At 39.0% G+C, this 26,965-nt stretch overlaps 3 protein-coding genes across 3 annotated transcripts in view; 2 read left to right on the top strand and 1 right to left on the bottom strand.

The window, feature by feature from the left end:
* Positions 1 to 33: 33 nt before the first annotated feature.
* cd40 (CD40 molecule, TNF receptor superfamily member 5) lies at positions 34 to 7,190 on the bottom strand. The gene is made up of 9 exons (XM_056385190.1): positions 7,037 to 7,190; positions 6,415 to 6,496; positions 5,180 to 5,302; positions 4,948 to 5,094; positions 4,743 to 4,836; positions 2,146 to 2,195; positions 1,504 to 1,593; positions 1,363 to 1,385; positions 34 to 875 (listed from the first exon to the last, which is right to left on the bottom strand). Exons 1-9 carry the CDS (start codon positions 7,073 to 7,075, stop codon positions 561 to 563), a joined length of 963 nt encoding a protein of 320 aa, XP_056241165.1. The 5' UTR covers positions 7,076 to 7,190; the 3' UTR covers positions 34 to 560.
* Positions 4,003 to 4,666, top strand: LOC130174937 (lactose-binding lectin l-2-like). The gene has a single exon (XM_056385191.1). The coding sequence runs from the start codon at positions 4,089 to 4,091 to the stop codon at positions 4,605 to 4,607; it is 519 nt and encodes a 172-aa protein (XP_056241166.1). The 5' UTR covers positions 4,003 to 4,088; the 3' UTR covers positions 4,608 to 4,666.
* Positions 7,191 to 12,228: 5,038 nt separating the features above from the next.
* Positions 12,229 to 26,965, top strand: part of LOC130175101 (uncharacterized) — a 36,148-nt gene continuing 21,411 nt past the window's right edge. The window contains exons 1-9 of the mRNA XM_056385396.1: positions 12,229 to 12,486; positions 13,258 to 13,386; positions 15,075 to 15,149; positions 16,106 to 16,279; positions 16,503 to 16,660; positions 17,593 to 17,781; positions 18,025 to 18,664; positions 18,980 to 19,142; positions 24,783 to 24,894. Of these exons, the coding sequence (XP_056241371.1) occupies positions 12,409 to 12,486; positions 13,258 to 13,386; positions 15,075 to 15,149; positions 16,106 to 16,279; positions 16,503 to 16,660; positions 17,593 to 17,781; positions 18,025 to 18,664; positions 18,980 to 19,142; positions 24,783 to 24,894 (1,718 nt within the window). The 5' untranslated portion in view covers positions 12,229 to 12,408. The remainder of the gene's footprint in view (positions 12,487 to 13,257; positions 13,387 to 15,074; positions 15,150 to 16,105; positions 16,280 to 16,502; positions 16,661 to 17,592; positions 17,782 to 18,024; positions 18,665 to 18,979; positions 19,143 to 24,782; positions 24,895 to 26,965) is intronic.

Genomic DNA, 26,965 nt, shown 5'->3' with positions numbered 1-26,965 from the left:
CTCTGCTTTAGACGGATACATTGACACACAGCATTTAAAAAATCTAATAAATTTTAATGCAAAAGATTTTAAATTACATGCTACAAAATTACAGCAGTTACACACTTTTGTATCATGCCCAAATATGAACAGAAGTCATGTGTACACAATGTACATTAAGTTGTTCACTACATTAAAATGCAATACGAACACGCTGAAAAAAGCCCACAACTTACAAAATGCTGTCAGCACCAAGCTAATACATTTAAGTCATATACTACGCCTCACTCTTCAATTACTGTTACACTACAACAACATTGTTTCAGCATGATTTACGCTTCTTGTTAACACTTATATACATCTTTGGGTTGGGTGAATTATGTACAAGTGAAATATGAGACACAACAGCTGACATTAATAATTACATACTATTCACAATGAGGAGTTTAGGCCATCCTGTGATGGACTGGCGACCTGCCCAGGGTGTAACCTTCCCTTGCCCAAAGTCAGCTGGGATTAGTCCCACTCACTACCTTATTAGGATAAGCGGTATGAATGGTGGAATTGATATTAGGCCATTTTCAGTCTGTAAATGTCTGTGTTTGTGATAGCTGTCGATGGAGTGGTTCTGTTTGTGATTCCTGTCGGGAGAGGGTTTCTGTTTTCCCCATCTCCTGCCCCACATAGTTTCCATTTTCGGTGCGGTTAGGAGCCATGGACCCCTCCGCGCTCAGTTCATCCAGGTTTTCCTCTGGTGTCCTCGTACTACTTTCCTCTTGTGAGAGCTGCCGCACAGGAAACATGGGCTCTTTATCAGTATCATCATCTGGGGTCACTGGTACTCTGGTTTCTCTCGGTATCTCCCATCTTTCTCCATGACATGATTCAACACAGCCCTGAAAGAGAAAAATAATAGTAAATATCAATAAATTAAAATCTACATTCAAGAAATACACTCAATACAACTCCAACATTTTGGGAGATATGCTTATTTGCTTTCTTGCAAAGAGTTTGATGGGAAGATCGAGATAAATCTCATGTCTATATGCAAAATATGAAGCTAGAGCCAGGCTTTGATTAGCTTTGCTTAGCATAAAGAGCAACAGTTAAGTATTTGTGCTGAATACATAAAGGAGATAAAACATGTTAATTAGTGAGCTTAAGAGGTGCTGCCATGCAGATTTTGTTACATTTGGACAGAGCCAGGTTAGCTGTGTCCCTCTGTTTCTAGTCTTTATGCTAAGCTAAGCTAACCACCCGAATGGTTGTAGCATCATATTTAGCATACAGATATAAAAGTGGTGTCAATCTTCTCATCTAACTTTGCAAGGAAGCGATTTATTATTCATGAGTCAACAAAGCAAGAAAGAAAATCACATTTACCTTCACCTTTCTTCTTGCATCTCCTGGTTTACCCAACACAAAAGGAGAGAAAAGACAGAGAACATGAGTGCCTGAAGTAGATCACTGAAACTGTAACTCATTAGACATCATTTAAAAGACAGCATTTACAGGGCAGCTTACCTGTGCATCCAAAAATTACACCGACTAAAATTAGTATCACACCAGCCACAATCGCACCCACAACTATATGCTGCCGTGAAGTTTCCACTGCTAGAAAATAACAAGAGAGAAAAAGATTAGCCACATATTCGATCCTTCCAGTAGTGTCGAGCAACATTCACAGTTCATAATCTCCAAAAATAAATGATAATAACATCATTTGAGAATATGGGTATTTATTTAGAATAATACAGAACTCTTAACAAATGCACAACAGCACATCATGCAAAACAGGAAATGTAGCATCTGTCATGTATTTGCATTTTAGCAGAGGAAGCACAAAATAAGAAGGTGTGGAGAAATTAGCGGATAGAAAGTAGAGGATTTTCAGTCCACACCTATGTTTTAATGCTAAAAAAAAAAAGACTCTTTCGCCATTAAATCATTATGCAGTTTTAACACAAGTGTAGTGTAAATTCCGTGTAGGTGAAAGCTGTGAATGCCACACTTAAAAACCACAGACCAACATAGATTTATGAGATGTAGTGTCTCATCATCTCGACAGTTTCGTTTTGAGGAAGACAAACACCTCTAACCACACAGCTGCAGATGAGCTAAAAGTGAGAAAAACATCCATAATTTATCTTCCCACACACAGCTTACCACAGATGTTGTCAGATATGTCTGTCCCCTTTTGTTGTCCATTCTTACATCTACAAAAACAAACACAAAAAAAAACAGTGTTAAAGGACAATTCCTGGTTTCTTATGCAAATAAATGACAGAAAAAAGCACTTAGGCTTTAAATTTAGTAAGAATGTGATACATAATTTTGGTTCGCACAGATTAGCAACACATTTAAGCCAAACCAACGTATGGTGGTGATCAAACCATTTAGTGACCCCTCATGGCCTGTACGGAGACTAACACCTGTTGTCTTTCTTAAAGTCAACCACAAAACAATTCGTCTCCCCTCAACCTTTGAACATCTGAGGCCACATCTTTTCTAAAGCTGCGTTTTACTAAATCAAAAATGTTACTGAAAATGAATAAGTTATAGGTTGTATGTGACATCTCCAGGGGAGCTGATGTTGTTTTATGCCTCTGCGCAGGCGACAGCAAAGAGCTGAAGGCATATTGTTTTCGGGTTGTCCATCCCATTCTCTTGGACTCAGTAACGCCTTGACGAAACTTCTTCAAATTTGGCGCAAATATTCACTTGGTCAAAGTGCATTTGTGTGATGACCAATCACAGCTACAGCTCAAACATCCTCTCTGAAGCATATAATAACAAAATGGCCTTTCAGCTGTTTCTGCAAGATTCTTTCCGAGATGGGAAGAGGACCTTCAACATGCTCATGATGAAGCTGTTTGAGAAGCATGTAATTGAGCCATTCTCTTTTTCTTTGTGATAAACTCAAAAATACAGCCTACTATTTAGGAAATTCCATAGAGAACACTGAAATATAGTTAACCCAGTATATCTCTTTGGTTATTTAGTGTAAATGCATCATACATGCATTGCTTTTGGAGTATTGGCCCATGTATCGCTGTATGTTAGAACAATTTTAAAGCCTAAAATGTGCACTATTTAACTGGATCCATGAAAATCCTCTGTAACACACTGGACTCAAGAGTTTCTTAGAGGTTTTTCCACTGAAAAGCTAAATTCAATAATAAAAAGAAATGATAACAGTTTTATGGATCTATGGGCCTCTTATGCCCAGTGAACTAAAGCCCCTTTTCCACTGGTCAAAAAACCTGCTAAGAACCGCTAATATCAAACTATTGTCGGCAATGGAAAAGGGCACAATGAGCATTCACACCCAGGTGAAATGACTATTGACCTGGTACAAACGGAATACAAACTTTCTTTCTTTCTTTCTTTCTGTTTAATTCAGGTCTGTTTTTCTTTGATTATGCAAAAATGTCTGTTTTGATGCAATAAACAAATATTTATATAGAAAATCAAACTGCTCCCCTGAAGGTTCCACAGTCCAACAGTGAACAGCCAGCTGTGGCAAAGATTATTCAAAATAAATAAGTAAATGAAATAGTGGAAGTGCACATAAGAAGTGGTTTGAAGTTGCAATGCTGGAACATAAAAGCACTTGTTATGCTTTGTGGCCACATGAGTGCAGCGGACAAGCAAGTCAGTGTGATGATGCCCGTCTCTTTCCTCTGGTGTCAAATCTTAAATCAAGGGGAAGCCAACAGAAGGCTGTACTTAGTGTTTTATCAGCCATTGTCATGACTGTAAAAAAAAAAAAAAAAATAGTCATGTTACAGCTGATGTGTAAATTTCTACCTGTGTTTGGTGTGTTGTTTTTATTTACCTGAAAATGAATAAATTATAGTTTATATGTGACATCTGGAGGTGAGCGAGTGTTATTTTGGCTTGTGCCAAGATACTGTGTGGTTATGTACAAATCAAAGTCTTCGCCAAGTGCATCTGGCCAATGATATCACAACAACAGTGAAGACACCCTCTCCAAAACATATAAAAGAACACAGTCCTTCAGGGTGTCAATCCCACTTAACGGTGCAGATCATCTCCAACCAACACACCGATACAACGTCCTGCTCTTTTAACAGAGAGACACCAACATGATCTTGCTCTTCCTATTATTTGGTCTGGCTCTGGGTGCGGAGAATCCTTCAGATGAACATGATGTGAAGCTACAGCAAGGAAATTGCACCATGTCCTGGTTCAGCTTTAACGGCCGCTGCTACAAGTACATGGCCACACCAATGACCTGGGCTGATGCAGAGCTCCACTGTGTGTCAGAGGAAGCCAACCTGGTGTCTATCCACAGTCTGGATGAAGATAATTTTGTCAAAGCCGTGATCAAGAACTTTAGTTCCACTAGGCAAGACTCCTGGATCGGACTCAGTGACACACAGAAGGAAGGAAGATGGATGTGGTCTGACGGGTCTGCTGTCAACTTTCTCTTATGGGCCCCCAGACAGCCAGATGATAAAAGTGGAATGGAAGACTGTGTACACAACAACTTTATGACTGATCTGAAATGGAATGATCGACCATGTTCTTTATTTTCATCTTTTGTTTGTGCATCTCGCATGTCTCCAGCAACCAAGATAGTTGTGTACAATTCAACCTGTTGACTTTGCACCTGTTTTTCTGTTGAAATGCATTGGACCACCAAAATAAAAGTTAAACTGAGGCCATAGTTTTGGTATGTTTTTTGGAGCTCTGTTATCTCATTTCATATGTAAATGTATTGGAGTTCTTATACTTACTCTGTCCATTTCTTACAGTCACTGCTCCATGAGTCCTCGTTGGAAAATGATCCTTCGGGACATTTCTGACACACTGTGTCATGCGTCTGATTTCCTGAAAGCCAAGATTGATAGCCAGAAAATATTATTCACATTGCAAAACCAAATCTGATCACTCCTGATATTAAGTGTAAAATAATCCCTGCATAAGAAAGATGTGCCGTACCTTTGGACAGAGCCCCGTGTCCTGGTTTACAGGTGGTGTGCGGCACACAGGTTATACAGGCATCACTGGAGCAGTGGAATCCCACCTTACACATGCAGGTGATTCGTTTCTTCTTGTTATCATTGGTAGCGGCCTGAAAGTTTTTATCTGAAAGGAGAAAGGACACGAGTTGTTTGAGTTGTGCTACATTAACCAAAAATCTCTCAATGTGTAATTTGTCACAAGGTCTTACTTGCGTCACAGTACGGCTGACGTTGACATGTTCTGTCAGTTGTGTATTTATCTTGATATTCATTCTCCCCACATTCTTTGCATTGAGGTTCCTGACAAGAGCTGCTGCTCAACATGTGGTTGCCTGAAAAACATAATGATAATACATTTTAAAATATACCTAACTCTGCATAATACTGTACATAGAATATGGGAGCATGTGATTGAAAGGAATAGTTTAACATTTTGGAGACAGCACATTCTTGCCGAGTTGTCTTTCTTGTCAAATGAAAGGACTGATTCCAGTCTCACATCTGTCTCATGAATTCAAAGCTACAGCCAGAGCAGAACAGCTGGCCTGGTTCTGCCCATAGGTAACAAACTCTGCCCTACAGCATCTCTTAAGTTCATTAATTAGCACATTATGTTTGGTTTGTTTAAGTTGCACACAAAAAACTATTTAATCTGCCAATTTTTCTTTTTTGGATGAATGGATTAATAGATTAGTTTGTGTCAAAAATAATGAAAACATGGCCATTACAAATTTCAAACAGATGTCCAACAAGCAGATATTCAGTTCTCGATGATATAAACAGTGAAAAGGAGCAAATCCTCTCATCTGAGAAGCTGTAGCCAGAGAATGTTTGAGATATTTTTCATGACATTATTTTTCTTTGCTTGAAAAATGATTGAAACGATTAACTAATTATCAATCTAGTTGAAAATTGTTTTATCTGATGCTTGATTAATCACTTAATCGACTCATTGTTTCTGCTCTTCTTGGCTGTAGCTTCATATTGAGTGGTATCAATCTTTTCATCTAACTATCGGCCACAGAGCAAATAAGTGTATTTCTTTCATACTGTTCCTTTAAAGTGCTGAGGACAAATGATGGACAAAAGTGAAAGAGTATCAAATGAAGGAAAAGCAGGAAGCAAACTGAAAGCAAAACTAAATGTTTGTTAGTACCAATGATGATGCTGTTTGAGAATCCCTTTTGTCTTCTATATACTGTATATTTTATGTTTAATTAGAAGTTATTGTTCACATTTTTGTCTTTAAGGGGCCCATTTTCTGCAGTTTTCATAGTAAGTAAATGAGATGCAACCCCTCAACAAATATGTGCCACAGTGCCCTGGAAGAGTGTCTGTGTCTATGCAATCCAACCTATCAGGGGTGATAATAGAAATAACATGATCATAAACATACTTTTTTTCATTATGCAACAAAGTCAGCAGAGGAATTGACCGGACGTACCTGGACTACAACTTTTGCAGCACTGGCCCTCCTGCACATATTGAGTTAGAGGGTCACAATGGGGCTGAGCAGCAGTCATCCCCTGCAAAACAAGAAAACATGACAGTACTGTAACTGTGTGGCTATGGTAACGCCTGGTGGCTTTTACAGTAATGATGGGGGTTTCTGTAATGGCAGTTGGCTCATTTCCTCAGACCAGGCTGTGTGCGAGGGGTGTGGCGGAAAGTCCCAAACATTTATCTAACTGGTGAATTCAGAGACAGCAGCCGCATCTCCTCCTTTCTCTGATAGTTTTACAGGTATTTGTTATATTGTAACCTTACGTATTCAGAAAAAGTCGAATATTTTTCTCCACAACCTTTGGCTCTGACACTGGCGCAAGGAACCGAAAGTGAAAGTAACTTGAAGAGACGTGTGCATCTGGTAAAACCCTGAAACTGCGCATTTTCGACCTTCTGATGCTGATAAAACTACACATCTGAGCAAAGGACGCACAGAATCAACTTTGACATGAACTAAATGATACAATAACACAAGAGCGGTATAACCTGAGCTACATACAGCGGTCACAGATCCAAATCTATCCTTTTCTACAGCGAAATGCATTGATCAGCTTGCTCACCATAGAAGCGCAAATCATCATCCCCAGCAACAGACGCATCTTAGTGATTTTTGTTGGAAGTCGCAGCAGGTTGTTGCTCGCTGGGTCTCAGACAGTCTGACTCGGTTTCTGTTGCAGTCCTCTGTCTTTAAGGGAGGAGCTGGGAGCGGGGTATTTCCCACGTGATTTTTTTTTTTTTTTTTGACCATTTCCTGTAAATTCGCAGCTCCACCTTGAACTTGTCATATGTATGTATATGTCAGATGTAACACTACATTATCCTACATAGGCTCTCAGTGCCAATAATATTCACTACAACAAAAATCACTGTGTGGAAATGCTCCATTATAAGTCAAAGTCTTGGATTGTTTCTACCTAAATGTTTGCAAAATATCACAAGTAAAAGTATTACTAATGGAGGAGAATGGCCCGTTTCAGTGATACAATTCAATATAATATATCATTGAATTATTATTACCGATGCTGCGATGTGTAAGCAGCTCTTTCCTGCTGTAGCCGGCTCAGGTGCAGCTCATTTTAATTACCTTTAATTTCAATGCCTTGTATTTAATAAATGTAATAAATGTGTATTTCCAATGTGCAAACTAGCTGCATGAATATGCTATAGGGGCTAATGCAGTAAAAAAAAAAAAAAAGTGCAATACCTTCATTTACAAAGCATAAGTAGGAAGTAGCACAAATACAAATATTAGTAATAATAAGTGTAATTGCCCTACATCAAAAATGTAGTGAAGTACAGTACTTGAGTAAATGTTTCCTCAAAGACCTCGTTGCGTTTTAAAAGGTTAATAAGTCGATGCTTTAATTAGGCTACTATTACATGTGTATTTTATGTTTTCACAGAAAAGAAAAAAAAAAAAAAGATAAAGTCTATAAGTGTGTTGTTAACAAACTGAAGCAGTTCTTAGGTATCTCATCACTGAATGACATGTATTGTTTTCATTGTGCTCGACCACACCTCACATTCTGTGGTAGATGCTGAAACTCCACCAGTTTATCGCGGGAATTCCCTTAAACTTCTCATGAAGCGGGTTTTCATCACATGGTCAAGCGGCTCGTGAAGATGCTTCTCTGTTGCCGTATTACCTGTAATATGCCTCCCTCTGTAAATGTACTGACCATTCAGTGAGTCATTTTGTGTCAAACTAAAGCCACTGTTCAGATTTCCTTGAGCGTTTATTCGTGCAGTTACGGCGGGATCAGGTATCAGCTGCAGCCGAAACAAACTGAATCTCATGACAGTTTCCTCGTTGGAAATTCCGTTCAATGTCCTTTTCTGTCCCGGCAACCTATCAAAATAAAGCCTCTTTGTGGAATAAACATTATACTTCTTTCTCCTATTAGACTCGTTATGTTTTTTTTTACCTGAATAAATTTAGTAGAATCTTCATTAATATGCTCATACTCAGCATGTTCTTGTCTACATTAAATATTGAATGAATGAATTGTTACCTCAAGTTTGCAGACTTCATGTAATCCCTGCTGCATAAACTGTTATTTCTGACACTTTTCTTCTTTTGCAATTGTATTTTCATGCCTATTTCTGTTTTGGTACTGACCCTCCCCTACCTTGTCCTGTGTTCTTGAAACTCTCTGAAAACTACATGGTTGACCAGGATTCAGGAGGGAGGGATGATGGAGGAGCGCATTAAGAGCTAGTGAGGAGTGTTGAAATTAAAATTTTTCATCACTTTCTACTACTCATTTTGGCATTTGTCTTGAATAATAAATCTACATGTGAAGTCCATTGTATTCCTACTTATACGCTAAAGAAAATATCACCTTATTTTATTTCCTTCGATGATTTTTAAGAATTCAATACCGGTTCAAATCCAATTTCAGTCATAAAAAAGTTCAGTACAGTTTTGCTGAAATTCTGTTGAATTTTTCTTCATTAATAAAATGACAGACTAAGCGGTTGTTGGTCCATCTTTTAAGGGTGAATTCCCTCAGTGTGACAGTGTAGTGTGGTGATATTTGCCATCACTGATGATCAGCTCCTCTTCCCTGTTCATTTCCAGGCAAATAATTCAGACACAGAATGAACAGTACAGCAGAACAAATGGCACATGAGGCCTATGTTTTATGTAAGGACCCATCATGTTTATCCATTGTCACTTTCTTTCTGTATCTTCTGTATCCATTCTTGCTACCTCTTATTAGTTTTAAGCTTAATTTATGAGTTTATCTGTCAGGATCAACAGCAAGAAGTGAGTCTAAGTCCCCCTAAAAGACACATTTTCATCTATCTACATGTTAAAAAGGTACCTGAATAGAACAAAATGACATGTCTTGATTGAAATTGATGTCAACATCACAACAAATATGCACAAAGTAGTAAAGTTCTCATAGAGTGTAACACATGTATAGTGTGTCACAGTCCATAAAAAACATGGAAGGACAGGAATAACTGGTGGACACAGACAAGATAAGTCAGACAACATGAGAGAAGACACCTCATATGGTGATGTTGTTATGTCATGTTTGACATATGTTTGTTATATGTGTGCTTATTAAACTGGCCAGCACAACAACAATATTCACTTCCAGAAAAATGGTGTTTAATCCAACACATTATAAAGGAATGATATAATTTTCACACACTGGCTAATTCAGTCAGATTCAATTTCTGCTGAGGTGGTTCTTTTTTTTAACTGTTTCTATGCGAACATTTTCTTATGACCTCTTGACCTTAATTCGACCTAACTCGACTTGAAAATATGAGCCTCTCGGTGGCTCACATGAAGTGTATAAAATACAGATATAGGTTATTACACAGAAAGACATAAATGCAGAAAAAATAGACAACCACAGTAAGACACACAAATAAAAGCTTTGAAAAATTAAGAGCATGACCTGAAAGCAAAGGTGATAGAAGTGACAGTTTTGTACCACAAACAGCAGATAAAATGATCTTACAGATGATCAACGAGTGAACATTATAACCTTCATAAAGGAGGATTTATTGCAGGGCTGTGGTATTATATTGGTTTTAGCTAGGTGTACCTAATAAACTGTCAGCTGAATGAATATACTGTACTAATGCACTAATACTCTCATTAAAACACTGTCATGACCATTCGGATTGACTTCAAGATGAAAGTGATGTGCAGCGTAGAGAGAGGTATCATCAAACATTAACTTCCCTTCTCCGTTGTGAAGAGCTGTGATAATGTCAGTTCCAGGTTCTCCATCTGCTTTAAAGGACATAAAGACTATGAACTGGAGGCCACATCACTGGAAGACAAACACAAGGTGAATCTATACTTAGTGTGGTTATACATTTAAACTAAAAAAAACAAACCAGTATGTTGCCTTTTATACTGAGAACATATCCAATTTCTTCTAAGAGGAGGAGAGGTTGTATTCCTTTGGTGCGTAGTTGTCATTGATGCTTTCACTGGGACTTTCCTCATGCTGGTGATTCCCTCTTTTTGAACAGAGAATGCAGCTTGTGAATCAAACAATTTATGGGAACATAAACAGTGACCCTGAAGAGGGAAATGCAGAAACTCATCAGCAGCCTCAGGCAACAAGGAGCCTTCAGGGAGGCGTCTTGTTACTACACAGAGGAAGCGTTCAGATTGGTGAATTAAGGTGATGGCCGGATCAACCTCCAACGGGGCCCGGGGCAAAAACGTTGTTGTTGGGCCTGTTAACCCCCACTATACATGGTAGTATTATTATTTTCCCAGGAACCCAGAAACCAACTAGTACTCTTATGCTGAAATGATAAGCTGGTTCATTGATTGACAATGAAGAAATTGGCAACAATTTTGATAAAAATCACTGGTACCTGCTTTTCATAGTTTTCTATAATAGTTGAAAAAAAACAACTTTTTCTGATATTTGACATTTACACACTAAACAATTAATGATTTGTTAAAGAATATGATTATCAGATGTATTGATAATGAAAATAATTGTTGGCCTTACAGATCTCAGATGAATTAATAATTAATTTACACACACAGAACAAAAAACACTTTAACAATGAGCTCAATATAAACACAGGTTTGACAGAGAGTCCCAGACCAGATGGATATGATACGACATGTCATATTCTACTGGTGTTGATGCAAATTTCTAATAACTTTTCCTTCAACCAAAATATGTTGAACCAACTGACATAGAGTGAAACTTGGGGATTTGGGGGCACAGATGACAACCAGCCTTGAGTACAGATGTGTCCTTTTTGCAGTAGCACTGGTATTTTAAGACAGCTATGAATTGTGGCTACATGTTCAAACATTTTGATTTTACTTCATAAATCTTTTGATAAATCAGGACCGTGGTTCACTTCCATACGACATATGAAATCTATTTTCCCCGCTGTTTTCAGTTTTAATGAGATGACAGTTAGTTATTTCACATAAACTCCAACCATGACAGAGAACGACCCCAGTTAACTCCTGCTAACATTAACTTAGCAGATCTCATTAGCTGTCACCTCATCATACATATGTATGTATGGCATATAGAACACGGCTCAAAAGGACAAGAAAGCTGAGAGAACACATTTTGTTTGTAGATTCTGCATCTTACATTCTGTGAAGTTATCCAGTCTAGCATCTTTGGGGTAAAATAATCAGCCTAAAAAGGTCAAATCAAGGTATTACAACCTCTGTATCTGTTACGTGGTTTGTCTGGCAGCTTGAAAATGTCTGCCTTTGTGGGGCTGCATGAGAATTATAATCCAGTTTATCAGGGGAAAACACTTGATGATAATGTGCTGAAATATTTTCGTTGCAATAGCACTTTGTTGCTTTTTGAGTTTGCAGGTGACTTCACCTGCATTTTCCTTAAATATGTGCATTCAAATTATGTCTTATTCTCATACCCCTGTACATGCTATACTGTGGACATATTTCATATGGGTAGACGATTACATTCTGAGTAGGGATCCATGAGAAGTCTCAGCAATGCTATTAGGGAAAAAAATTAAATGAGAGATGTAAATTGTATTATTGTATTGCATTGAGGTATGATGGGTACTGTGAAGGGGCTACAGGCTTCCTACAGTGCTCTCTCCTGGATAAAAGTGGGTGAGCATCAGATAAGGCACATTGTCCTGCAAGTGCAGACATGTAAACTGACAGAAAGTGTTTTGCAGAGAGCTGCGCTGCTGTGGGTGTGGTCGTAGAACCACTCACTGCTCTTTACCTATAAGTGCAACCTGAGCTGAAAGAGGGCGGTAATAGAAAGTGACACAAATCCCAGCAATGTTCCTTCTCCCCGGTCAGAGAAGCAGAACTCTGTCTAAGATTTGTGAGGCATAAAAAAAGACCAATAATCATTTGCATCTTTGCTACAACAGAGGAGCAGATTCATTGTTTCACGGTTTGCATGGATTTTTGTGTGATAGCTAAAAAATGATGATGCCAAATTTAGGATCAAAGAAGAAAGACAATCTATCCAGAATGGATAGATACACTGAGGACTTGCCAAAGGTAAGACTTCAGTTTATGTGCTTATACAAGAAAGCCGGCATCAAGCAGTAAGTTCCTTTTAACAGCAAGTGTCAGGTTCTTAATTCAGCGTGTTTATGAGAGCGTAAAATCAATGCATCTGCAGATGAGTCACTAAATAACAAAAGCTTTACTGTATTCTTTGTTCCAGAGAAATCAGCCCTCTCACTTTCATTAGCGTCAGGTCTGTCAGGCAAGACACAGACAAAGTTTTTGTGCACTTTATGGTAGTCTCTAAAGCATTTCTACTTCCTCAATTCAATTTGACTTCCCTGCTTTTTGTACTGTAGTTTCCCACAACAGTTGCTCTAACTTACTCAGAAATGTGACAGTGACTGATTTAGGAAGGAAGTGTGTTCCTGTAATAGAATTCTTAAACATATACAGATGTCGATCTTTGTTCGCACTGGTTCCTCTTTACTGTTCCACTGAGCTGAGACTGAAACATGCATCTGTTACTCACTTTGTGAAAACACGGTATGTTAGCTAAAAGGAAGAACATTAAAATACCTAAAAGAAATCCAAAGATTTTATAGCAGCACTCTATGAGTTATTTGTTTGTTTACCAAAAGCGAGGCTACAAATGGGCTGGATTTGTCACTTTATCACATATATTTTAGGAGATATGGCCCAAAATCTGTTCTGTTGTGAACTTGGGTCACAACAGGAATAACCTCTCAAATATGGAAAAACTACCCAAAGCTTCCCACATTAACACATTTGAGTTGATTGATTGGCTTGCTGTGATTTCAGCTGAGCAATGAGATGCAGCTGAGCATCATGAACAAGGTGAAGAACGGAGAGTTGTCTATCGAGGATGCTCTGAACCTTGCCAGGAAGGACCGGGACCAGCTGCTCAAACAGCAGAACCTGGCTGAAGAGGTACCAACATTTTAAACCAGGCTTCCTTGATATTTCATCGACTGTCGTTCCAAAATTCTCATGATAGCATTTCGTTTTCGTGTTGACCTCTGTCGTTGAGTGTGGGACAGTTTTTCATTCTATTCTGGGACGAATGGGGATTGCATTGATTATGATGATAGAGTTGATTTTATTACAAATGTATTAAGCAAATATCAAATATTATAACACATATTATCTCAAGGCACTTTACAGGGTAAGGTCAGGGGGGACCACAGCTGTAGGCAGAAGGAACAGCTGTGTACATTGTTGATTGTTGATTATTATAGTGAAAATAAAAATACCAATAAGCAATAGAGTTATCAATAATAATAATAATAATAATAATAATAATAATAATAATAAGAGAGAGCCAGCTCTATGCATCATGGGAGATCCCCCAGGAGTCCAGGTCTATAGCAGCATAACTAAGGGATGGTTCAGGGCTCACCTGAGCCAGCCCTAACTATAAGCTTTATCACAGTTTTAAGGACAGTTTTCAGCCGAATCTTAATGTAGAGAGGGTGTCTGGCTCCCAAACCCAAACTGGAAGCTGTTTCCACAGAGGAGTGTGATATCTGCAGACTCCTCTAGGAACCACATATAGGCCTGTATTTAGAGAGGGAAGACTTCTATTGGTATATAAAGTACTATGAACTCTTTGCTTATTTGCTTTCGAGCTGAGATCAATACCACTCTAATGCCTGTGTGTTACTAATTAACGTGCCTTTGTTGACTGTGTACACAAAAGAATACGGTGCAATAACTTCTTAGTCTTGTTGTCACAGTGGGGTTGCCAGCTAACCAGCAGAGAGGTCATGGATAAACTGTTGTTTGTTAAAGCAGTTACGATAAATATATTATACGGACAACAAGACAACTTGCTTGTGAAACCCACAGAATTAACACCTGACTCTACAGTTAAACTCAGTTCTATGAACGCTTAAGTGTTTTTCAGCTTATTTGGATTTCAACTTCATCCGAAATCTTTTTCTTCTTTTTTTACAGATGTTGTAAAAAGCAGCTGACAAAGTTTTAAAAATCCACTGTATGCCAACTGCCCAGTACCAAACACACAAAACTAGCGACTAGCTAGTGAAACATTTAGCAGCAAAAGACAAACACAGAGATAAAAGGTTAGTTAATAATACTGGACATTCTGCTAAAGGCCAGAAACACAACTTTAAATGAATTCGAATATTTCCCTAGATGTGTAAATAGGCAGTGGAACTTATATGGTTGAAGAAATACCAACAGGACTGCCGTAAACCACAAAGTATTTCCCCCTGCACTCATCTCAGACTCATGTGACTCTCTGCATCTTTGACATCAAATCACTTTAAAGACATTATTTACAACTTATATTGCTTTACTGAAAAACCAATTTGGAAACTGAAGCTGGAGGAAATCATGTCTTTTAAAATGACAAAACCCACGTGTGTCCTGCTCTTCTGTTGTGTTAACAAGCTGCTCAGCCTGCTGGGTCAGTTTTTAAATGGATCTGTCTCTGGCCACTTTGTTTTTATGAAGGAATGAAGGCAGCTTTTGTTCCGCGTCTTAACAGGAAACAGTCAAAGGACAAAAGATACTTTCCTTAAAATTCCCCTGTTGTTCATTAGAAGATGTTTTACCATCATGTCTGACATTTGTTTTTGTTTTTTTGGGTGCAGGAGCATCGAGCATCACAGCACAACTTCAGTGTTCATAAACACAGTCACTACAGGTGGCAGAAGCGGGTTCTTCAGGTGAGTCAAAACAAAACAAAACAAAACAAGTTTAAGTATATTTTCCATAAAACAAGTGTAAGAAGGCAACAGCCAGCAATGTGTCCTCATGCTAATATTAGCTAATTAGCACTAAACACAAAGTGCAGCTATGGCTGATGGGAATGTCATTAGTTTTACATGTATGTGGCACTAGATGACACATTAATTGATTATCAAAGTGATTATAGCTCATTCTGAATGGAAAATAAACGTTTGTGCCAAACTTCATCTCATAGTTGTTGAGATGAAAAAAATATCAAACTTGTTTTGGCAATGCAAGAAAACTGGAGAACTGTTCAAAGTTCTGTGGCAGCACATCCAGTACATGTTGACATGTTTCACTAAATAAGAGAAAACTTATAACTTAACTTGTTAGTGGCACACAATAGAAAGTCAAGAGATTGCCAAAGTCACTAGGATTCATCATCAGGGGAAAATGAATATCAGTATAAAATTTCACCGCAATCCATCCATCTTTTCAGCCTGCGCTGAAGTGGTGGACTGACTGAGCAACAGCTCTCAAGACACACCACTAAAAACTATATCAAAAGTGGTGATAATTTTAGCTGTGTTTTAAACTCAGTGACCAGTTTGTTAGGTACACCTAGCTACTAACTAAGCCTAACTAGCCTAACTTAAACAGCTCAGCAATAAATCCTCCCTTCATGAAGGTTATATTGTTCGGTTTTTGTTAACACTGTTTTATAGAGGTGTTGATTCAACTTTATGGTTAGTTTGGAGGCTCTAATTTGTGATGCTACTAAAATGAGATGTTACTGTTATAAAGCCTCCCCTCTCTGATATAAATGGGGTGGCTTAATTAAAACCTCTCTAAAGCAGTTAACAGTTTTGCTAGGTGTACCTAATAAATTGGCAACTGAATGCATAAACTGTACTTATACTGTAATTAAAACACTGTCATTATGACCATGCAGGTTGACTTCAAGACCAAAATGCTGTGCAGCATAGAGAAAGGCATCATCAACCGACAACTTCCGTTCTCCATCGTCAAGAGCTGTGATGATGGAGTCGGTTCCAGGTTCTCCATCTCCTTTAAAGGACATCATGACTATGAACTGGAGGCCACGTCACTGGAAGACAAACACAAGGTGAATTTATACTCAGTGTGGCTACATTTTATTATTATTATAAGAAACAAAGCAGCCTTTTATACTGAGAACATCTCTATTGGGCCTGTTGTTTACTTTAGGAGAAAGTTATATAATTATAATTAAGACGAGGAATCATGTAGTATATGTCCGTATTCCTTTGTAACCAGTTGCTATTAATGCTTTCATGCTGGTGATTCTTCTTTTTCTTTTGGATGAACAGATAATGCAGCTTGTGAACCAGATAATTTATGGGAACATATACAGTGATCCTGAAGAGGGAAATGCAGAAACTCATCAGCAGCCTCAGGCAACACAGAGCCTTCGGGAAGGCGTCTTGTTACTACACAGAGGAGGCCTGGCATCATTCAGATGGGTGAAGTACGGATGTTTCCTTATTGCAGTAGCACTAAAAAAACACAGCTACCAGCATCTCTAAAACTCACAAATTAACAAATTCTTGTTTTATCAAATATGTATAAAAGCCAAAAATGTTAAAGGAGTCACTACGACCGACCCAAACAGTTCCAGCACATGACTCCCCATAAAACCATTAACAAATGTGACATAACTTTTATCTGTTTGCCACATCCACCTGCTCGCCTGTTCCTCATTCCCCAGTCACTCCGCCAGTGTACATACCATTTCCTGTACCTGCACCCTGACCGATCATCAGTGTTCTCAACCATCGAGAGGTATTTAGAGGTTCTATAAACGAAGTGTTACGAAGCCCAGTGAAAGCGGCCACTATGAGCACGAGAGCCGACGAGAGACTTTTGTAGCTGCTCACTAATGAAAACAGACATGTGACATCATGTACCCATCAAGTTACTTACACATCCAGGAGAAGAAAAGCCAGTTCCAAGACAAGCTGGAGCACCTCTCGAACTGGGATTCAGCCACGGACTTATCCACTGGGACTGGGCCGCACAAATGACAATGACGGAGCCAGTAAAACTAAACGGAAAGTTTATGGTTTACTCATTCGCCACCAACAATAACAACGTGTTAATCAGTGAGCTTTAGAAGTGCTGGCAGATTTTGGAACCTTTTCTAACTAACTTATGGCATGAAAGGAAATGGGTGTATTTCCCAAATTGTGTATTACCATTTTTAAGTCTTTGGTGAATCTCTTTGGTATAGTGAATTGACAGTGGCATAAGAAAGTTACAGTTTGATTGATTTCCACTGGTGCTCATCGTGCTCTGTTTGTACAAAATTTACATGGATTTCAAGGGCACAAACTACAAATAACACAGTCAGTAGTTGTTGTTGTGGTTTAAATTACACATCACTCCTTCATTTCCTTTCAGATACGAGGTCCAGCTTCACCCGGGCCAGCTAACACTGTTCCCCTTCAGGTGTCGAGGCCCCGCTGACGATGAGGTGACACCCTCAGTGCCCGTGTCCATCGTCATTCACCTGTCAGACGGTGACACCAGCGCACAGAAAGCTCCCAGCCCGGACACTTTCACCCTGATCACCCACAAAAATGAATACCAGTGAGTGAGGATTATTAGGGAAATATCACGACAGCAAGGGGTTAATGAATTCTGTCTATCACATCAGCTTCTTTTCACATTAATTTACAGCCCTGTAATAGTGTGTAATTTCAGTTGATTGTAGCAGTCATGATGCAGCCTTGTCTAAGTGATAAACTCATAAATATAGGCATGAAGTGTTTATTGCCAGACTTATCTCTGCTAATAAGGGAAGTTAAATTTAATGTTTTTGATTCATTGCAGATTCAAGGTGCCTGTATCAGATCAAACCAGTGCCCAAGGGGCTGTCCAGAGGGAGCGAGACGCTTGGGTCCATGCCATTGATAAACTGTGTGCAGACTGGAAGAGGAAGTCCAAGGGCAAACACACATTCGTAGAAACAAAGATTCTACAAAATCTCAGCATAGCCGAAGACGCGGAGGACACCAATAGAGATCTTGAGTCAAGCGGTGGATTTAGTGGTGGCACTATCATTTATCCTCCAGGTGATTATGTAAATGCTGATCCCACTTCCAGCGGTGACAAAAGTGGAACTTATCCCTCTGCTGATTATACAAAGCCTGTTCCTGCACCTCGCAGCCCGTGGAAGGCTGCTGCTCAAGTTATCGGACATGATACTTTGCCTCCTGTCCCGGCGCCAACCTCTCCCTGTGCTGTTGCCTTATCATCACCCACCTCTCCCCCACCCTCACCTTCCCGTATTCCCCTCACATCCTCCTCCACAGTCCCAGAGTCTCTTAAACATGAATCAGGCTCGTCGGTTGTGAAAGGGCCTTCGCCCCCGAGCATCCCGGCCGCCCCACCTTTACCCTTCAAACCGAGGACAAACTTAAGAAAAATACATACCAAGGCTTTCCACTGGGACCTAGTTGGCTCAGAGAAGGTAACATTGCCACTGAAAACTTTATTCATCAGAAGACTCTAAATTAGCATATTTTCACAGTTAAGTATAAAATGTACTGAGGGTCTTATTCATATTTAAATGCAGCATTTTACTACTTTGGCAAACACAGAGAGGTCAGTTTGAGCTCAGTTTCTCTTCATCATTCCTCATATTGCATCATTGTTGGGAATTAGTCTTTGTTTTGTCTGTCACTTAGCCTATTGCTTCCCCAGTGCTGCCTCCTTTGTAATGTTAACATTGATTTCCTCGTTAAACAGGGTCGTCTCAGCACTGAATTAATTTGTTTCTCTGCAGATTGCAAAATCATTTTGGATACAGGAAAGCGGCGGGAGGATTGAAATCGACACATCACGCTTATACGAGCAATTTGCTGTTAGAGATCTGGGGACGTTCGGTGCGGCTGAGCAGAGCAACACCCAGCATATTATGCTCAACCAGAAGATTGCACACAACTTCAGTAAGTAGCTCAACAATGACTGTTGTGGTGAAGCTGCTTCTAAATATTGTCCAGTGCAACAGATAATTTGCAGAGTTTTAGGGAGGGAGAGGTTGTAATGAAACGCCATTCCTCCTCATTAAGTTAAACAAAGGTTCTTGTACCTTCAGTGAATTAGAAGTTGTGTGCGAAATAAGCTCATTCCTTTCACCACCACCAGAGGGAAGCACTGCATAGAAAGAGTAATCAGCATCTCTGCAGAAACAGTGTTAATGTCAGGCTCTGGTTTTCATGAATTAGATTTTAATAGCCCAATTAAAAGGAAGCTGACCTGAGAACTCTTTGGGTGAGGGTCTATAAATGCTGGCATTTTGCTCTTTTTAATGTAATGGTGGAGACTTTAATGGTGCCAAAGTGGCTGTAAAGCAGTTGGTCCTCCTGTGTGTCTGCAGGGGGCAGTGTGTCACCAACCCATAACTTCCCATGCAACCTGCAGAGCTATTGTGAATTGGAACATATTCTATTTCTTATCTAATAGCTTTTCACTTTTGATTAACTGAGTGTATGTGGCTTGTATATTTCAAGACCTGAGCCAGGGGAGAGCATTTCAGAAGCTTCCTCTCAGAGGTCCTCCAAGAGGCCCAGACACTGTGAAGTGATACAGATGTGTGCTGGTGGTGGGCTGCTAAACGCAATCAAGAGTGAATGTGCAGACTGGCAACATAATTAGAGTTCACACGTTCATAAAATATGGATAGGGGATCTAAGCGACAACGACAGCGATTTCACTCGCAGACAGAGTTTGTGCTCTTCTCTGACCTGGAAACTTTGGTTGTGTCAGGAGCAGGAGCTGAGTGATGACAGCCTGCAGGAAACCCAAGGCCACGAGTCTTTCTGCTGCAAGCTTTAGAAAAATTTAGACATTTGAAGAATAAAGGACATTCTCTGTTTTGTCCTATTAACCCCAAGATAAAAAGTGCTATTTCAACAGTGGTGGAAGAAGGCATTCAGATCGTTTACTTACAGGTGCTGTATGTACATTTTTGCTATCACTACATATCTCAACACTACTTTGTGATAGTGAGTCACTGTAGCATCAAGTCTGCCCTCAGTCCAGCATGAAAGGATGAGGAAGTAGCACTGACCAGAGGGAATATTCTAACCTCTTGTCTTGTAAACACAATGACGGCTGAAGCTCTTGTCAAGCGACCATCACCACCATCATCATCACCGCCGCCCACTCCCAGCAGAGAAAACCTATGTATACCACGAATACTAAGATTCCTGCATTGGAAATATTTAAGTACAACAATGTAAGCAAACTTTACTTAAAGTACCAAAGGTAGAAATGTTTTTGATCCAGAAAACTTCCACCTTTGATTGTACTATTATATACTCTGTTATTAGATCATATTTTAAAAGCTTATATGTTTTGTATGTAAAATCTAATCTAATCTAATCTAGTACCTGTACTTATTATAGCTCTCAGATAAATGCAGTGATGTAAAAAGTACAGTAGAAGTATAAAGTGATATAAAATATATCGTAAAGTAACTATGGATGTAAATGTATGTACTGCAGTAAAAGCATTCCCTTCTGAGGTGTAGAACAGAAATACTCAAGTATCGATCTCAATTTTGGACTTAAGTGTAGCACATGAATAAATGAACTTACATTACACCACTGCACTTTGGATCTAACTTTAAGGGGGCGATTTAATCAATAGGAGCATTTTTTTAGCAATAACAACAGAACAGAATCAGTCCAGGGGTGACTTCTGCCTGTTTACTCACTGAAAACACTGCAACTCCCCCAGGACTCGGTTTTCATTGAAGCCAGATATGAAAAAAAAAAAAAAAAAATCAGTTGCTAATAGGACTTCTCTTTCTCTCCCTCTCTGTCTATCTCTTGGCATCCCTCACAAAGACACACACGCCCTCCCTGCGCTTGTTTGCATGTTTATCGCCACAAAACCTCCCTAAATTTGTGTTGTTTATTCAGCTCATATCTCATTCTTTGCCACCCTTTTTATTCATCTGATTCCATTACACTGGGAGCCCATGTGCAATGCTGGAGCTCGCATTGTTTTTACAAAGATAGCAGCAGCTCAGTGGACAGTCAGACTCCACCTCCATGAGATAATATCACATATGTGTCAAGAATGTGATCAATAATTAATGAAGAAACTCAGAGTTGTTAATTAGCATGAGGCATAAAGCTGCCGCTCTGTATTTTATCCGGAGCGATGAGCACTGTTTGCAGTTACACACCGAGGCAGATGGAGGTGGACAGCTTGAGCAGGTGGTTGTGTTTCTGTTGTGCTGTGGTTTTCAGTGGTTTCTCTCTGGTAATCAACATGATCCTTGTGGGCAAGCAGGAACATCAGTCCATAGGACAATGCTGTAATGATCCGTGTACTTATTTAAAGTATTTTAAGTGCTCTACAGGAATCCAAAAGACCTTTGACAACAAGAATGTGGCTCATATTGACGTGGAGCAGATGAAAGACAGAGATACTAAGTTTGTGTGTGGTGATGGGATTCTGTAACTCTAATGGCTGTGACTCCTCTCTGCATGCCACCACAACGTTTAAAATCGGTTTTGATACAGTCTAATGGACTGAAAAATCTCCACACAGAACAGCCTTCTGCAATATGTTGAAGTCACCTGTCACCTCTGATGAAAAAAAAAAAAATACTCCATTACAAGGAAAAGTCCTGCATTCACAATCCTGGTTATGTAAAAGTATAGATGTTTTAGCAGCACAATATACTTAAATGCCAACTCTGACTGATATATTAGAAGTCCATGTATTTATAATTGTAACCAAAACAACTGAAGTCAGGTGCACATGCCACCGTAGGGGCGCTATTTCTGGAGACACTCCTATGGGTTGTATCAGAGGGTGGAAAAAAAAAAAGACCTATATGGTTGTTCAGGTTGGAGGACTTGTATATATTATCAGATGTTATAGGCTATTTTCTACTGAGCATCATGTAGTTTAAGCCGCACTTTACTACTGTGGTTGGTGGAGGTGGAGCTAGTTTGAACTACTTGATATACAGTTTTTACTTCAGTCCTAGTCGTCTGGCCCCTCCAAAGGGTGACAAAATAAATTTGATGGGTTCTGAGATGAATAATTCAGTAGGATAGAAGCAAAACACAATGTTCTGTTGCAAAAATTTGTTTTCATATTTTAGACTCTGAACTGCGAATTTGTTTTTTTTTTTGTTTTGTTTTTTTTATGAAGTTTTGGATAATCTTTACCTCCTTTGGCCTCATTTAAATTAAACCATCTGTCTCTTTAGTGGAACTGCTAACAAGCCATAGACATCTAAAAAGTGACAAGACTAACTAGACACTGCTTTTTTTGTACAGACTCACAAGCCAGGAGAAATAAGCCAATGTACTGTAGGTACAATCTTAATCTGAAAACTAACTATTTTTGTCACATAATTAGATTAAAAAGTAAAATCATTTCTCTCTGATATGTAGTGGAGTACATGAATTAAGTAGCATAAAATGTAAAGGTAGAAGTACCTTAAAGGTTTACTTAAATACAGAACTTATATTAAAATATTTCCACCTCTGGAAGAGATTTATTGTTGTTTTATATGATCATGGTGCATTTCTGTTCAGAATATGTGTCCGACTAATGTGGTTATTTACCTCGATCGGCCCAGTGAATTCTGCCTATTTAAAGAGTGGAAATGTCACACTCCTAATTAAAAGTACACCTGTGTCTTCGTGCACCCAGTGGGAAACGCTCTCCATCTCCATACTCTAATTTGCTAGGGCAATGCCCAGTTTGTCTGAGTGCCAGGAAACAATGGGCCTGATTTGCACTTGTATGTTTTTTTCAATAGGCCAGATAAGACAGCTGAACCCTCACTCTGAGGACACTAGTAGAGCTCCACATTGTTTTTGACGTTTGTCATGATTTCCTTGTTGGAAAATGTGACACGAAGTCGTCTGTTGGTTCAGGGGAGGGAAATACTGTCTCATGTCAAGGATTTAGAGACGTGTTGATTACAGCTTGGTACCTAGCTTAAAATGCTTCTTAATTCTGATTATGATTCATAATTATTCACTTTATCGTGAATAGATTTTCAATGAGTTTTAGGATTTTAATTCAGTCATAGAACATTCAGCTCCTGTTTTGGATTGGAAATGCTCAAGGAAACCTTTATGGACTGTTTATGGATTAGTTTGGCATTTTGGGTGATACGCTTGTCCACTTTCTTGCAGACACAGGAGAAGATTGATATCACTCTCAAGTATGTCTGTTCAATGTGAAGCTGGAGCTTATCTTATCTTGGTTTAAAGAGCAGAAACAGGGACAAACAGCCAACCTCGCTCTGTCCAAAATAACAGAAGACTGCCAACCGGCACGTCCAAAGCTCAAAAGTTAACATGTTATATCTGGTTTGTTTTACTCTGTTCAAAAACTGACCTGTAGACACAAGTTGCGGTCGAGAATGTGCTGGAACTATTTCTTGATCAAGTCAGTGATCAGTCAAGTTTTGCTATTGGTACATAGTATCTTGTATTGTAAACGCAACAACGGCTAAAGCTCTTGGAAAGACTGGTAAGTAAACAGCTGTTAATGCTAATGTTGACTCTGTAGTAACAGCAAAAACTAACAAATAGCTCCTTTAAAGGAGTTGTTGCTATTGATACATTGCCAACATTAGCATTAACAGCTGTCTACCAGTCTAGAAGAAACATTACGAGTTCATCATCGAACTTCATTCCTTTACTCACCAGGGGCTTTCTCCAAAAGCAACCTTCTTGTTTTCATCTATTTCTATCACTTCTTTTCTTCTACTGAAGTTAGCATGCTAACCAGCTAGCCCCAGACCAGTGGGGCTGTCTCATCACTTTCTGATACCGAGTCACTGTAGCCTCCAATCTGCTCTGAAGAAGTAGCGCTGCTGAGAGGGCATATTATAACCTCTTGTCTTGAAAATGCAACGTCTCGAGCTCTTGCCAAGACTGGTAAGTAAACAGCTGTTGATGCTAACATTGGCTATGTAGCAATAGCAAAACTTAAAAATAGCTCCTTTAAACAAACAAGATACAACTCACGAGAAAAACTAAAAATAAACATGTTATTGGCTTTAGGTCATGATATACATGACGTTTTAGCAGCACAATATACATAACAATGACATGACAAACACTATGTGAAGAATTAACTATATCAAAGAAATGTTGAATGCAAGTTAAAAGACAACCACACAACTTAACAAAAGAAAGATGGATGTGATACTTCCACAGAAAAAGAAAATAGTGTCAACCAATAAATGCCTGAGTGTCTGACAGGCTCAAATAACTATATTTTGTAAAATTCTTAATGTATTTTACATATATGTCTAAAACTCCTGAAGAAGGCTCCTAATGAATGCTCTTCTCAGCTCCTGAATTATGCACGCATTTTCTGTAAAACCAAAAAAAAAATCACATCAGCTTTGACTTGATAGAATGCAAATTTGTGCATTTCCCTTAGGCATTTGAGGGAAAGTAATTAAGCAAAGGACCCTTTGTCTTCACAATGCTTTTTGAGTCATTTCATCGCAGGATAAGAGGACTATCTGTCAAGAGGAAAGCTTTCATGTACCATTGAGTGTGTTGACTTTTTCTAATCTATTGTTCTTCTAGACATTTTCCTCAAAAGTTTTCCAGTGCAGCCGGGAGAGCTGAAGGACAAACTGTTCATCGTTAACGAGGAAGATGGAGGCCTGTCTGATGAGCACATCACCTCTCTGAGGAGGTATGACTTTGTGCCAAAAAACACTGATTTGTATTCATTCCTTATTGTGTCACAAGTAAAGCTGAGAGGTGAATGACTTTTTGAGTCAGTGGGCGGTTAATGTGTGTTTTTCACTGGCAGCGACGACAAACTTTGGAAACATAGCAGCACAGCAGATTGTGAACAGAGGATGTGTACATGGTACAGTCAGGACAATGTGAAGCAGGGGAAACCACTGCCAGTGTATGTGAAGAGGAAACACGGTTTGCACAGCAGTCTTCACAGTGTTCTAATACTAAAGAGCAGATGCCAGAACCTTTTACCACAGCAGCTTACTAATAAAAGTTTTATTTCGTGTTATTTGTGGAGATGGAAACTATTGACATGCCCTGAGGAATATAACACTGAAAGCGGTTAAAATGCTTCCTGATTCTTACCTGACGTTTACTCAGTGGCCCTGGATGCTGACCTCCTGGAAGGCAAGTGATCTAATGTACTGTGTGGAGGATTTTATTTATTCTATGAAAACGTAATATATATTTTAATGCGCTGTGGCGTAAGCCTGAGGAATACAGTCTTGAGAGAACCACTCCCAACAGATGCTGCAATATTAATGACTGGTGCTACTCCAATGGCACAAAGCCGGGCTCATGAAAAAGTGAATGCCTTTGGTTTGAGGTCAGAACACATGGAAATGACAGGAGGAGGAGGTCCAATTTGAAATGACGGGGTTCAAATTCAGTCCATGCGAGTAAATGGCTGTTCCCATCAGCGTCTCCCGGCTTTATAAAAGCTGATGAGGACCATCAGCACTACTTGGCTTTTAATCACTTGCCTTTCTCCAGGCCACTGGAAATCAATGTTGTGGCATCAGTCCAAGGGAGGGAGATAGAGAGTATGTGATAATAAAAAGGGGAAAGTAATCTAAGTAACAAATAAACAGACCTTTACATATATTTTAAATTTTTTTTGTTGGACTGATTTTTTTTACAGGCATAAATGGGGCTTTTCAAATATGCAGACCATAGAACAGAGCTGCATTGTTTACATGTGTTAATTATGGCCTATATATTCAGTTTGCACGAACCAGCAGTGCAATGCCAGCAGCTGCAGATGTTCTGTGCTGCTGCCTCATCTTTACACATACTGTAAAAGGATATAAAAAGCAGATGAATATACTTTTATATTCATAATTATAATGTAAAATCATTACAATAGGAGCTACATTTTTGACATCCCCTAAAATGGATTGTGAATTGCATTCACACTTGTTACTACCAAAATTCTGAATCTATCACTTGCCAAGGAGGTACTTTATCAAACACTAAAGACTTACAGCCAAATGAATATATTTAAGCAGAGGAAATCTAATGCATAACTATGATGTTCACAAATAATTCCTAAGTAAATCAACATTTGTAAACCTGAAAAAACAAATCTGCATGAGAAATTCATGTGAAAAAAATTGTGCATGTGTCAGAGGGATTTGTATTTGTAAAAAAAAAAATAGACTGTGTGAATAAAAACTGTGATGATATCAGTGATGAGGTAACACAAAGACACAGTGAAAGAAGAAGTGTTGTTGTCAACATCTCATAGTTTCCACACTGTGTTGGACTCATAACATGCACGAAAGTTATAAGTAAACATTTTGACCTTGTTTTTACACCTGAATCTAATTGGACAAACACAGTCCAATCACAAAGCAGAGTCCAGTTGGAGGGCAGGTGCTTGCAGTTTGTGTTCACACAGTCTCTTTCTACAAACTGGAATTATTCATGAACATCACCTTAGATTTTAAACATGCTCGTTTTCCCCTTAGAAATAAAATGTTCACTATGGGACCTAAATACAGGTTACCTATGTGTTTATTCTTAACCATGTGACAGGTGCCCTTGTGTCCTGTCTGATGTGGACCCACGAAAAGTGATTTTTACAACATATGATTCCAGAAGGGCGCTCTGAATCTGACAAGGCCAAACAATCCTTCACACGTCTGCCAGATCCAAATCATTATCTGGATCGGCACTGAATAGTACAAAGTCAAAGATAAATGTGTGATTTTTTTGACAAGAAATTCCTGGATACACCC

The sequence above is a fragment of the Seriola aureovittata genome, chromosome 9 (assembly GCF_021018895.1).
Source record: "Seriola aureovittata isolate HTS-2021-v1 ecotype China chromosome 9, ASM2101889v1, whole genome shotgun sequence".
Lineage (NCBI taxonomy): Eukaryota > Metazoa > Chordata > Actinopteri > Carangiformes > Carangidae > Seriola > Seriola aureovittata.
This window is presented reverse-complemented; position numbering and strand designations above follow the sequence as displayed.